At 39.6% G+C, this 15,350-nt stretch overlaps 1 protein-coding gene across 1 annotated transcript in view; it reads right to left on the reverse strand.

The window, feature by feature from the left end:
* Window positions 1-15,350, reverse strand: part of si:ch211-186j3.6 (neural-cadherin) — a 260,357-nt gene that overhangs the window by 138,782 nt on the left and 106,225 nt on the right. Inside the window, exons 19-24 of the mRNA XM_044357504.1 lie at window positions 14,666-15,334; window positions 13,450-13,641; window positions 12,089-12,532; window positions 11,546-11,876; window positions 10,093-10,186; window positions 5,474-5,658 (exon numbers count right to left, since the gene is read on the reverse strand). Coding sequence (XP_044213439.1) covers window positions 5,474-5,658; window positions 10,093-10,186; window positions 11,546-11,876; window positions 12,089-12,532; window positions 13,450-13,641; window positions 14,666-15,334 — 1,915 coding nt within the window. The remainder of the gene's footprint in view (window positions 1-5,473; window positions 5,659-10,092; window positions 10,187-11,545; window positions 11,877-12,088; window positions 12,533-13,449; window positions 13,642-14,665; window positions 15,335-15,350) is intronic.

Consider the following 15,350-nt stretch of genomic DNA (forward strand, 5'->3'; position numbering starts at 1 on the left):
CTCTGTTCCATACTGCGATCAACAGGAGTGTTTAATGTTAATTTTATATGTACAATTTGCAAGAATATAATCCTTTGTGAAATATTTTACTATGACAAGACAGATAGGCAGGAAGGGCTTCAAAGCATGAGTGTAAAACATTTTATGGTTAAGTATTGGTAGTATCTGGTAGTTCTGCTACCTGACCTGAACCAAATGAGTCTCAGCCAAGTAATAGGTTGAGTTTGGGCCATTTTGTTGTGCAAAGCTTCATTCTCAGGCCAGGTTTGATTATTTTAAAATGTAATACATGAGGACATTTCTCTCTTTATCTGTCTGACTGTGCCATGTGTTTGCATCCATGCATGTCATGTGTTGCAAGTAGATTCACAAAGATCAGTGGGAAAACTGAAAGAGACAAGGCATGGCCAATGCATTGTATTAGACTGGTAAGCTAACGGTTAGCAATGGGAAAAATAAAGCAAAAATATAGCCTCGGGCTCGGGCTCAGCCTGAAAGGGTCAGCTAAAGCTAACATAAGGCTTTAGCAGCCTCAGCTACCCAAATCAACTAGGCTTCTTCCAAAGTTATAGTCTTGTTAGTATAAAATTCCCCCTTTTTGTTTCTGCAGAAATCATTTCCTTTCTAAACTGTGGTAGAAGGAAACCAACACAAATAGGGACTTTGGTGCTGCTAAAAGACTGTAACTTTGGAAAATACACAAGGACAAGGACTATGAATTCTGTCACCCATTTTTACATTGAATCACATTAGAAAGGGATCTAGGGCCTATGGATTCTAGCCCAGCATCGAGAAGAGAAAACCAAACATTGTTTTATTGTACATGTGGGAATGTGAGTGTGTGTTTTAAAACAGACTTGGAAACAGGTGAACCTTTTCTTTTACTAGAGGACCAGTCCCAATCTAGTAGAGTTCTAATACTTAAGTCTAAACTTGAGTCCAAATCCCAAAGTGCCCTGTTAAAGATCAAGGACTACCAAAAACTACCATACATCATAAAAATGTCTTAATAATCAACATTCAGTGACTGAAACTGGTTCCCATAGGGATAGAAGTAGAAGAACACACACACACACACACATATATATATATATATATATATATATAGCTATATATATACACACACACATATTTATACATATATATATACATACATACATATATATATATATATATATATATATATATATATATATATATATATATATATATATATATATATATATATATATACATACATATATATATATATATATATATATATATATATATATATATATATATATATATATATATATATAAAGGGGTGGGCAGGGTGATTAGGTTTGTGAGTGCGTAGGAAGACAGAGCCTAGGCATTAAGAGACAAGACAGGGGGCTCAGAATGGGCTCAGCGGATACAGCGTGAGGGATCCAGGCTAATGTCAGCTCCCATCAGTCAGTCCAGCGGGAGAAACAAGGACACAGGCAGACAGAGAGACAGTCAGGAGGGATGGGGGCTGGGGTAGAGGGTAGTAACTCCTAACGCAGAGTGGCAGCCTTTGCACCTGGCTTTGATCCAACCTCACAATTCACTACCGCTTTCTCCTTCCCAGAGGCTTTGTTGGGGTTGGGTGTCGAGGCGTGCTCCTGCCTGTTGGTTCATGATTTCACGCAACTAGGCAAAGAAATGGTATCCAGATATCTTACTCATGTCATAGTATGAAATAACTGCAACAAAACAGTGAGAAAGGACAAACACTAGCATGGTCTTTGTGCTGTTTCTTGATGAAAGCCTTAGCATGACCGAAACACAGCAGAGCTTTTCTTAAAGGTGTTCTTTAGAGCAAGCCAAGCAACTGAGGATTCTGTAAAGTTTTGATGTTTTGAAGTCTTAATGTTTTGAAGACTACCTTGAAGCATTTTTGAAAGCAACCAAACAATCAACAGCATGCTTCCACAAAAGGGAAATTGAAGAGAAGCTGCTATTATCTATTCACTGAAAGATAACTGCTGTCACCTTCCATGGAATTCTTCTTAAAAAGTATATTTTTAGTTGAGAAGTAACCAGTAGATCATTTAAATGGTATTAATAGCAAACTTATATTTTAGAATAACTACACAAAATGATACAAAATAAAGCACATTATGAAGTAACACTAATGTAATTATTGAATTGTATTATTCTGAGATGTGTTTATGGAGGTTTGTTTGTAGACCATGATGTCTTTCTCAACTTTGTATCACAATAAAGGCGACACAGGTCACTGAGGCCACTAAAAGAAAATTATATGCAGCACTGTGTGGATGGCACTCAGCTGAAACATACCTCTCTCCTAGTATACAGTATACTGTACTCAATGTAGATGGTTTCTAACACAAACACTGCAATTCATGATTTATTTTAGTTTCTGATATGATGTGATGAATTGTGGACAACCAACAAACAAATCACTGTGATACCATGTTTTCAACTAATTTTCAATCAGGACTCCAAACACCACTCAATTATTAAAGAAAATGTTAGGAGGGATGGTGGGGAATGGCACTTATTTAAGTTGTGCCTAGAATCTGACCAGAGGGTTAACATGAGTGTAATCGGTCAGTGCAGTACAGCAACAGATCCAGGGAGTTTTAGCTTAGCTTAGAACAAAAATTGCCAGCAACCACTTACTGGTTTGATCAATTAGAAGAAAATAATTGGAAGCAATCATCATTTACAGCGTATTGTTAATCGAAAATACCAAATATTCATTGGTTCCAGCTTTTCAAATTTGAAGGTTTTGCTTCTTTCTCTGTTCATATATCACTGTACTGTACCGTTTTAGACTGTTAGTCTGACAAACCAAGAAATTTAAGGATGTCATCTTGTGCTCTGGGAAATTGTGAGGGGTCTATGATTAACATGATATGGATTAAATGATTAATTGAAAAAATATGATTAATTATTAAAGATAAATTGGTACAGTAAAGAGGTATTCTAACAATTTAGAAGTGTACTTCCATAAAGTTTAGGGGCCTTGCTACAGACAAGTTAAAAAAGTGGCCAAAATCAATTAATTTTACTTGCATTTATTAAACACACACAGACACAGAAATTTAAAATAAGGAAACTAGTTTTATTGGCATTTCTTGTACTATTTGCATTTCAGATCTTTTAATGGGATATCAGGAGACTAGGCTCATAAATTACCAGCAATAGGAACAGTAGCAAGGGCAATATGAGTGTCAGATCCATAAAATGGGTAGAGGAAGTCTCAGGTATCTAACATATAATCCCTGCACTGGCAGACTAAGATATTTTCCCAATTTCTGTGTATTGATCCTACAATGCACATACCTCAGAGGAAGAGACAGGTGCGGAAAGAGAGATAGATAAATATTTAGGTTATATCTCAGTCCAGTGTATCTTTCTTTGAAGGGCAGGGACAGTAAATAAAGGGCTCATCGGTTCATTGTATAACACAAAGTACATTAGCCTACCGTATGCAGCGTATGTACTCATCATGTGCTTCTGATTGTGCTTTCAGCCCCGAGCACTGTGTATTTCACACTAAGCTAGTGTTATGTGGACATTTCAAGGACTTTTTGTTTACCACATTTTTTACCTTTCCATCAATATTGAGAAAGAGAGAGAGAGAAAGAGAGTGAGCGAGAGAGGGAGAATTAATCTCAGCAAGGCAGATTTAACTAGTGCTTTCTTTGTGCATCCTTATTGCATTCCACATTTGTTCTTGAAATGGGATTTAGAATGTCAAGGAGGGTGTAAGTAATGCTATAAGTAGAATATTTTCATAATCCCCGAGACTGAGAATCAATGGACTGTTTACTCCAAAGCTCCACAAGGAAAAATAAAATCCTGGAAATGGCGTTTGTACATATCCTCCGTACACACACCACTGTTTTGGTAGCTTGCCTACACCTCAGGATGATCTCAAAGTCATTAATCCTTGATATTACATTTTCTTTTGAAACCTCCAACTTACAATTTTTGTGAGTTTGTTCATTGCTGAACTGCAGGTTAAAAGCATTTGAGTGATTTTGACACTGTGTTCACAGTGGTGGCTGACTCCAGCGCTCCCTAGCTCTCAATTTAAGTCCTTCAGTTACAACCGAGACCTATTAAATCAATACATTCTGCAGCTAACAGCCCTTCGATGACAGTCAAGCCATTTAAAAATCCCCAATGAAGTGACCATCCCACAGGGATAAGTTGTTGACAAACCTGACCTTATTATTCTAAATGAAATGGATGAAAAATACAGGTTTCAATCCTAAAAACAAATAGCACAGTTAAGAATAGTTTAACTGAGCAATAATTTCATTTTGATTTTCATTTCTCATCTTGAACACATTTTCTGATCTACATTTTGCACATAGATTAATTTCTTTTATACACATATTGAAATGTGGGCGCCAGCTGTTCTCCACCACACCGTCTCTGGGTTTGGTGCACATTAATTTACCTCAGCCCTGTTTTCAGAATGGGAAGCAAATCCTTTTATCTACTTATATGAGGCTTGACTCTCCCTTCCATCCCTTTCCCTCTTCATTTCTCTCCCTTTACTCCCTTCCCATCTTTGGAGTGCACCCTCTGGCCTCCCGCTCTGCTTCTATTTCAATATCTGTGAAATCATAAAAATCCGTCAGCCATGTCCCATTTCTCTATAGCGAATTTAATTCTGAGCAGACAGCCGATGTGTTGTACATCAGGTAATGATGGATGCTGCTCAGCATGTGAGGAGAATGTGCTGGCTGAGCAAAAACCTCTCGACTAATTATTTTGCCGGCATAAGTAATGGAAAAAGGCTTTTCTGTGTGTGTGCGGACGACTACTGAGATCCCATGAGTCAGGGGAGAGGGATTAATAATGGGTGTAATCTTTCGCTAAGGAAACATCTTTAACTTAGAGTGTGACAGCCCTTTGAAACACTGCAAACAACTAGAGCAAACAGTAATCAGCACTCATTAATTTTCTACGACTAGAGACAAGTCTGCAAATAATGACCATGGTCTCAACACTTCCTTGTCAGCAGGGAAGAAGTTGGGCACAGTTTTAATTTTTAGGCAACACTGGCTTTTGTCAGCTTATATACAATTGGTATTGCTAGAGGTCCTACCTATTGCTGTAGTAGCATGAGTGTCACAAACCATCAATCACAAGGAAAGCGGGAAGTGTGGCTGCAAGTGATGTGTGTGGTAACTGTAAAAACTGGTTGAACAGTGCTTGGAAGGCCACAAACTAATGGGTCAAGCACAGTTTGAATGTCAAAACAAAGGAGCAGAAAACGAAAGATTCATCGGGACAGTTTTTTGTGGACATGTGTGTATCAATATTTTTCTTAATTACAGTCTTTATGAGGAAAAAGGTTAGTCTCAGAGTAAGATATTACACTCCTGTGTAATGTTCAGAACTGGTGATGACATGACTAAAACTTTGGGGCAATGTTTGTGTGTTTCTCTCTGTGTGTCTGTTTGTATAGTGTTAGTCCCACCTGCCAGACGGAGCGACCCCGAGTTATAGATAGCCTCATCTCGCAGCTCTCTGACGTGCACAGTGACGGTGGAGACTGCATCTGGCCAGACTCCATCGGAGACACGGACCTGGAACTGGTAGGTGCCGGGTGGAGCGTTCTCCTTGATGATTAGGAAGCCCGTTCTCTTGTTCAGGATGAAGTAACTGAGAGAAATAACAAACACACAGGCACCAAACCAGTTTGAAAGTTGCTAATTTTGTGGATATTTTGAGAGAAATCTTGTTGGGTCATTTGCCACACTAACTTTTTTAGATGACAACATTTGAATGCGTCAGTTCTTTTTCACAGCAGTGGAGCCCTCTGAATAGGCTTAACTTGTAATCATTTCCAAACAGTAAACCTGAGATGAGCCCACAAAAACAGCTTGCATAAAAGGCAGTGTGCTTATGTCCATGTGTCTCCAGCAGGCTGGATCATAATGCAACCAGGCTTTAAGTTTGGCTGGTGGTTTTGCCAACATCCCATTTCACTACAGGCAAAAGATAGCTGTGTGGGCCACTCTGAGCTATTTACTAACCACTTGGAGCCTGAGAGGGTCAAGCTACTGAATCTATAGAACTGACCCCTGGCATGGTACTGATTAGTCATTAGGCTATTACCGACATCTCAGTGAGTCTGCAGAGACCAGTTATTTCAGTTTCCATCAAAGGTTGGCATGGTAACCAGCTAAATGAAAGGAAATGCCTCTTTAGACTGCACACTTATTGTCTATAAGTGCACAGTCAACCATTAGACAATATATATTGCTTGCTCCTCTCAGGTTGGAACTCACTTCACCTTTAGCTCTGACTTGGGTGTCCAGTGTTGGTGTTACAGCAGGGAATGCAGGTGAAGCCCTTTTACAGGGCTCTATGTAAAACTGAACAATGTTCTATGGTGGAGGCCTCCATTCCACTGCCCTTCCACTCCACTAGGAGCTGATCTGAAAATGCAGGGATTGGTACATGTGGGACTAATATTGGTTGGCTCATTGAAGGTTAGCTGGCTGACCTTGCACTATTCAAATGTGTAGTATGTGGCTCTGCTAGGATGAGAGGTGAAACCCATAAAGCCCTGTTTGAAGGCTCCGACTGTATTCATAGAACTGGGATTATGATATAATCATCATTTAACCTTAGCCCAGTACCCACTGGCATTACATCCATATTCGATAATTCCACACCGGTGGGCATAAAGTAAGAGTGTGGAGGTCGGGCTAATGGATGATCACCATAACCAACTGTTAGTTGTCTAACCCTAACCATACTTATCCACATAACCACACACATAACCACAGTTTATTTACCATAACCACAGTCTTTCCCTAACTTTAACCATTCTGTGGTTGCCATGCTCAGATACTGTAAAAAGCAAGAATTTTAAAAAGTCTGGTATTGGACATAAAACAATGTAGTCATTGAAGGTAATCTTGGATTTTGCAGAAGTGTCCAAGTGATGTGCTTGTCTAGCGACAGGGTTGCTAAATACAGCACTGGATCATTATCTGCTCCCACACTTAGAGCCTACTGGCCTCCAAGTGCCATCTGAATACAAATGAGCAGCATGTGAATGTCAGAAAACTTTGCTTTGTCAAACTCTATGACAAATTATGTATTTCATGAAAAATGCATGTTAACCATTTTGAAATGTACCAAAACTGTTTTTAACAACAGATTTCATGCCCCAACAGATAAGCCAATATTTTAATTGCAGACATAATTTAGGTTTTCCCTCAAGATGAGGTACAATGTGTATACCTTTATACATAGAGGTGTATCCAACATTTATTTTAAAAAATTACTGGATGCGCTGTACAATTTTATCAGTCATGGTATGTATGATAGAGTGAAGCTACAGTGTCTGTGTGAGTTGTGTGATATGAAGGCTCAACATACAACTAAGCCTCAACACCCTTTCCTCATCTGGTTGCCTGCAGGACACAGTTCAGCTGTCCAAGCTGAAGACAAACTGTTACAAATACTCCTTCATCCCCCTCAGCAATGGCTTTTACTCTGAGTTTTAGTGTTTACTCTATTTTCTGCTGTAAACCAATTGCCCTCTGGGACAATAATAGAAAGTGAGCAGCGACGATGCATTAGGGAGAGGGAAGGCAAGGGAAAAATGAGACTGACTAATAGGCACAAGGACGTGAGGAAGCAATTTCACTTGGTCCTTGTCTCCATGCTCTCCTTGTACAGTAAATGAGCTCATTCAAGTTTAATTAGAGAGGAAATCCAAGGCAGAACCTTGGCAAATCAAATCAAACCACTTGTAGAGCCAAGGGCCACATTAGCTCATTTTACAGCACATGCTGTTGTGTGTAGATTACATCTTCGGTCTGGTACTTAACTCCATGTTTCACATCACTGAAAGACACTTTTAAATCTTTAGCAGAACTACCAATACTAAAATACAGTTGTTACCACTTGGTCCTTCCCATCTTGCTGAAGCCTGCTTTTATAGACATTTATGTCAAATGTTTATTCCAGTTGTAGTAAGACACTTGCAATAAAACTATTCTACAGGATGCACTGAATTTCCTTTCAGCACAGTTTATTTAACCAATTTAACTTAGTAAATATACAATACAGACATGTGATCCAATTACCTAAAATGGAATGACTACAATATACACTACTTTGGATGATTTGCTGCACTAAAATGAAAATGTATAAAGCAGACCAGAATGAGCTATGACAGGCTCTGTTTTGTGAAAAGCCCGTACCACAGTGATGAAACAATGTGTTCTGAACTCAACTTAGGTTTGAAACACCAAGAGATGAGAGCTGTCATGAAAGGTTAATGCCTCATATTACACCCAGTCCTCCATGTGGGCTGAACTTTAACTTTGAGAGAGAAGTGAGAAAAGTTTGTCATTTCGACTTCAGCTCACTTTGGGAGATGAAGACTAAGGTGTCGTGGGATGCTGGAGTTTTGCTTTATGTGATTTTTGGGGACTTGTGTGTCCGTGTGTGTGTGTGTGTGTGTGTGTGTGTGTGTGTGTGTGTGTGTGTGTGTGTGTAAAAGTGAAAAATGTATCTGCTCATCGTCACATTTAGCAGAGGAAAGTCTCAAGGGAAGCATTTTCAGAGACAAACCAAAAACTTCAGCCATAGGATTTCCAATAACTTCTCACAAACACATCAACATGGAAGGAAGAACAAGATAAGGAGGCAAAGGAATGAGGAAATAAGGAATCAACCTGAGGAGAAAAAATAGACAAGATGGAGAGATAATGGAGAAAAATGTAAAAGGATAAAAAAAAATGGAAAAAGAAAAAAAGGAAAAAGAGAGCCGACATAAAAATATGTCAAAAACAAAATAAAACAAATCACTTAAGGAAGAACAAAAGGGGGATAGACAGAGATAAAAAAAAAGAGGAAAGAACAAAGAAATAGGACAGGAATTAGGAAAGGAAGATGAGATTGGAATGGATATAATAGTTTTGACAGATGAGATGTAAAACAGCAGGTGGAGGTGTGTGGACACATTACAGAATTAGGCTGATTTAATGAGGCTGTTTCGTGAAGGAGGTTCCAGCTTAATCAATATAACCAGGGAGGCAGCTTGGTTACTGAGTGCTGATCACATTGCAGAGAAGAAAATAGGCCCACTTTCATCAAATCACACTGAATTCATGCAAAAAAATAAAAAGGGAATTGGGAGCCAGCAAAATAGTCAGCAAATGGCAACAGTTTGAATCCTGTAAAGTCTGAGGGACTTCAATAATAGCCTTCCAGATAAGTCTTGAGTATTGATCACAGTGCAAAAAATATCAGCCACCCTCTTCGTGAGAGATATTTCACTCAGGGGTGCTGTTTTTTCGCATTATTTTGATGTCTCAATCAATCACAGCAACAGATCATATGATATAGACACAGTGTGTTGCAAGATTGACTTTTAAGTGCTGGTTCAGGACATGAAAGATATGTGTAAGATATGTGTTTGGCCAACACAACCTACAGAGACATGTGAGATAGTAATGTTCACTTTTGGATAATCTTGAGCATGATCTTTCATGAGTGCAAACAACCAAAACATAAAAAGTATTTTATTGACTTCTATCACAGTGCCTCCTGTTTTCTCTACCACCTACTGTGCTTGGTGAGTCTGTCTGGAAAATGAGTGGAAACAACATTTCTTTAAATAAAAATTACACATTGACTGCAGTTGTTTGCTCATCTGAAATACACTGAAACCCTACAATAATAGAAATACAGCTTCACTGACAAACTCACAAACAAAAGACTCATCTAGTTTATGGAGCCAAAAATCATAGGATTTGACTATCATCAGGATGCTGGATGTCTCTTGGAAAGGGCAGATATTTAGCAATTACTGGCACTCACTGTCCATTGTTGAGGACACAAATTGATTAGTTTTAATAAGAAAATACTGATGCATACACACCAATTTGAGTAATCTTGGTGAATCAATATGCACAGATAACTTTAGTCTAAGTCTGTGTTGTAGGCTGACAAAATTGTTGTATTTTTCAAATCTTTAAATCTTGCAGCTTTAAAGATCTTTGACTGTGCCCAAACTCTAAAAGGTGAGGAATCCAGCATGACTGGTTCATGAGGAGCTGCACTGTTTACCTTGGCACATGACCTTCAAAGACATATGTCTTGTTGTCCCAGTCATCAGGGTCGGGAGAGTAGACCTTTCCAAGCACTGTGGTTGGCATACGTCCTAATGAGAAAAAATATTAGTTTAACAGTTTAACAAACACAGAGTTAAATGTCATTTCATGTGTACAGTGTGTGATTGATACAGCAGTACAGCACATCTTGGAAAATATCTGAAAGCAAAAGAATTGCTCTCCACTGATATTCCACATACTCAAGAAAAGTTTCAGGCTGGGACTACTGTTCTGCATGCGTATCTCCATGTATCGAAGTGGGTGCTGCATGTGTTATGCATGTAACATCATGTGTCAAGGAAAGAACCTTGAAAATCAAAGCAATATATCTCAAACACAGACAAAGCACAAGCACAACAAAGAATAATATATGTAAAAAATGAATTTCCTGAATGTACATGTCTTAGGCTTCATTCCATTTCCTTTCAGCAGAAACAAGGAGAAGTGACATTGCAGGTGGTTGACATACGGAGAAGGAAATGCATAACAGAAAATGCTGTGTGAATGCACAATAATTATAATCATATAGAAAGACTGTTATTGCCATCACTCTCTCTCCTTCAGCTTCTCACACTGAACCATGTGGGAATTATTCTGAGGGTACCCTTGAAATTTTAAAGGCAGACCTTGACATGTTGGATTTTAACCAGGAACTTCTGAGGAATAAGTTCTCTGAAACAACTTGTTAGAATTTGTGGCTTTCAATGACAAATACTGATAATACTGGGCTATTTTTCATTTAATTCAGGTGTAAGTATACAAACAAATTATGTTTTGCCACAAACAGCAGAGAAGTAACAAGACCCTTTATTATTTGGGATGCTGAAGGAATGTTCATCTTGTAGATTTGGAAAATTAATTTTGTGACACAAAATTTGAATGAACTGCTGAAATTCTCTGTGGCCTGAACCCAGATACTCTAGTTTGCGTTTTGTTCTTGAGCCTGTTGCCAAACATGCAGTGGACTGCGGAAGAATAAACATTATAGCTGTGATTAATTGAATGTCAATGCGATGGCTTGCCTTTGTGACCATTCAAATAGCATCACGGGAGTCATTGTGACTAGACAGTGATCATGCGGACAATGATTAGGTGATGAATATGAGGGGGCTGAGGCAGAGGTGAAAAACACAATAAAAATGGTCCGTGTGTATGTGTGTGTTAATTACTGCATACTGATTAGGATTTAATTTGCTGGCAGTGTGAGCATCATCTTGGTTGTGTCTGCGTATCATTTATTTACAGAGACAGAAAACTACCTTCAGGAGCAAAGTTGTGCTTGAAAACAGTAAATAATGACAATGACTGTCTGTATTGGTAAGATTCATGTGCCTATAGTTAAGAGCTATATTAATTGCATTTATCTGTGTTTGAACATTACATCCTAAAGACAATGATGACCTTCTCACCTCGGTGACTGTTGATGAAAATCTTCTTCTCCCCCGCTACATGTGCATGGTCATTTTGGTCACCAATGGTTACTGTCAAGGTGCTGGTCACAGTTTTAGCTGGTCGGCCACTGTCACTCATTATAATAGGAATAAGAAACTCTTTTTGGCGTTCGCGGTCAAATGTCCTCAAAGCTGTCAGTGTTGCTGTGCCATTTAGGTTGTCTTGGAGGTAGAAATCATTGCTATGGCGATATTCAGAGGAGACGGTGAAATGGAAAGGTGGTCCATTTTCTGGGGAGTCCTGGTCCACAGCCCGGAGGAGGGTTGATGTTTGGTTCAACCTTACTACCTAAACACAGAGGAGGAGAATGAGGTTTTTGATTAGATTTTTTCATCCATACCACAATTGATCAATTATTTAATTAAGTCATTCTTTGCATCTGCACAGTATCATTTTCAACTAATGAATGATACATCTCCTTTGCTTCTTCTTTACCCTCTTTCCAACAAGTCATATCATTTTATCAGCATGATACATGTTAACTTGAGATCAAACCCTACCTGTGGTCCAGCCACATTCTCAAAGACGATTGGGGAGTATGCAGCTTCAAACTCTGGTCCATTGTCATTCACGTCCAAGAGAGGCAGCTGGACTGTGGCACTCCCTGTCAGAGGTGGGACCCCATGATCGGTTGCTATGACTACCAGGTGATGCTGGGGTATCCTTTCCCGATCCAGAGGCTGGGCCACAGAGAGTACGCCAGACTGGTCGATGGTGAACAGACCCTCAGGATCTGAATCCTCTAACAAGCTATACGTGATGTCACGGTTCTGGCCTGAATCAGAGTCACTGGCCACCAAATGTGCCACACTGGTTCCCACGGTGATGTCCTCAGGCAGCGGGGCAAGGGATAGAAAGTGTGGAATGAAGACGGGAGCATGGTCATTATAATCCTCCACCTCCACCATACAGTGCAGGAGGCTGGAGAAGTCCAAGTCTTCAACCTGCAACAAGAACCAAATACAGTCTGACAAGGCTTACAAGTGCAGTATAGGCAAGATTGAAATGTAAAGACATGCATCTTTTCAGCCAGAATTGCAGGCTGCTATGATTCCGAGGCACCCTGCAATAATTGTCATGCCACAGATGAATCGTATTTGCAAAAACAAGTTGGATGTCTCCACCAAGAGAAAGTGAAAAACACATGATTTTAAAAAAGAGTCAGATACAAGTAACGTTTACAGAAGTGATCAGTGAATATATTAGATATTTCGTATACCTTAGTATAAAGCAATATCAGACCAGCCACATGTGTATATACCGCCTTATAGAATTTAAAGTTATTTTCCATCAACTAACTCTCACTGCCACCAATATGAAAAGCTGCCTTGTGGATCTTTAAAATGACAGTTTCTATTTGATGGGCTTTATGGTATTCTCTTCACCTTGAAATTCTTAATCTTAGCTTTTGACAAAGGGGCTGACACATTGGTTTTTACTACATTTGAGGCATTTGTGAGCACTAAAGAAAAAACTAATAACTTTGAGATCATTGCTTATGAAGATTCAAACCACAAACCCTTTCCATTTGTTTTCATCAGTTTCAAAAATGCTAGAAACTTACTGGAATGCTGTATGTGACTGTACCCAAAGTTTAGATGTCTATCAAAATCAGTTTTATATTTTTTGCACTTTCACATCAGGCACCACAGCACCATTCATCTTCTAGCTTCTGACAGTCTTGACTCTATATCCCCTTCACACATGCTGCATACCCTTCACTGAGAGTTCCCTTTACACAGAAGTGAAATTAAAGCTCCATGAATTACAGAGAGAAAAGGATACCGAAGTTTAATCAAAGTCATCTTCAGAAGTTGGAAGCCATGCGGTCGAAGGGAGCTTTGGAACAGTTTTTATATACCTTCAGTGTGAGGTTGAACCTCTGCTCGCTGTGTCGTTCATAGTCCAAACGTTTCTTAAGCCTCAGTGTGCCTCGCTGCTCCTGCTTGTGACTGACCATGTAGAACTTCTGTTCTTGGTCTCCAGCCACAACACTAAAGGTCAGCTGGGCATTTTCTCCAGTGTCTCTGTCCTCTGCAGCGAGCTCCAGGACCTTAGAACAAGAAGTCATGTGATCATCATGTGAACACAGAATATTGGCTCCGTCTTACAGGGAAGGTTGTGCTGAGACAATATTCTGGTACAGTTTGAAGAAAAATTTAAAATTTCCTAAATATCTTAAAAATAGACAAATTGTTGTTCAGAAGCTGCAAATAAAGTACCACTAATATGTTGCCAAAAGCAGATGATGTTACTTTTTAAAGGTGCACTTCCATTTTTAACTTTTTTTTTCTTTTTTTCTGAGATATTAATGGCTTAACAAGTTGTAATGGCTAACATGTTAGCAAACAATAGCTAAGTTACACATCCAGTGGACACAGAGCAACAGAACTGGAGTATTGACTAAATACCTGATGAATGTACCTTCCATTAAATTTTACTGCTGTTAAATCCTGGTTTGTACTTTACACTCTCAAAAAAATATCTGGGTTATTGCAGCTTGACAGATTCATCAGTCACTAGTTTGCTTGGGCTGTTTGCCATGATGTTGCAATCCACTAACAGTCAGTGGCTTGCAGAACTAAAACTGTAAGCTTGAGCCTGCAAAGAGCAGTGGAGTCAGGTGTTGATGTTCACTGGGACCAGCAGTACTAGGACACTTGAACATTATAATAAAAAAGTGAAAAATTATCACTTAGCGGAGCATCCATTTGTAATCTATAATCTTTAAGACAAACCAGAGTTGCATTGATTTGTTTGTTTTGTTTTTCATTTGTGTGTGCTGCAATATGTCCGTACTGGGCAAGAAATTAGCAAAATAAATGGCAAAGTGCAATCCAAGGTCAGAAGAATTTCATCATATTTAGAGCCCCACATGTGCCAGTGTTTGTTCAGTCTACATGGTAATACATACTAGTTTAGGCTTCAACTTTGCTCAGCTTTTTAGTTATAACTCTGGATGCTTAAGTATATCATCATCCACCTTTAAATGTCCTTGCAGAGGTCATTTAAAATAAATAAGAGAATATGATTTCTCTGAATAAGTTAATGCAACCATGAAGCCTGAACTAACCCACCTCTGCATTGGGCTCTGCATTTTCAGAGATCCTTGCCATACATGGGTGATCAGTGAATCTTGGAGCATGGTCGTTCACATCCTTGATTTGAATGGTCGCAGTTCCAGTTCCTGTCATCCCTCCACCATCTCTGGCCTCCACGACCAGGAGGTAGGATTCAACCTGCTCTCGGTCCAGTGCACTCATGGCTACAGTGATGGTCCCTGTGGTGGGGTTGATAGTGAACATTTCTGAGAAGATGGGCACTCCTCCCATGTCGATTTTGGTAGCATCCACACTACCCACAATCCTGTATGAGAGCACAGCGTTCTGCCCCACAGCTGAGTCATCCAGGTCAGTGGCTGTCATCTCCATCACAGATGTCCCCACTACTGAGTTTTCTGCCACGTCTCCATGACAACTGGGGGCACAGGTAAATATGGGTGCATTGTCATTGATGTCCCATACATTGATGATGACGTCTGTGAAGCCCGTCAGACCTTCACCGCCCTCGTCTGTGGCCAGGACGACGAAACGCCACACGGCACGCTCCTCACGATCCAGGGTCCGCTGGGCATAGATCTTGCCTGTGACCTCATCAATTACAAATTCACTCTCTGCACCCTGGCCATGGAGAGAGTAACGCAGGGCCTCCTGATCCGCATCCTTATCTGGGTCAGATGCTGTTACCTACAATATCAAAGAC

This window comes from Thunnus albacares, chromosome 1, assembly GCF_914725855.1.
Source record: "Thunnus albacares chromosome 1, fThuAlb1.1, whole genome shotgun sequence".
NCBI classification, from domain to species: domain Eukaryota; kingdom Metazoa; phylum Chordata; class Actinopteri; order Scombriformes; family Scombridae; genus Thunnus; species Thunnus albacares.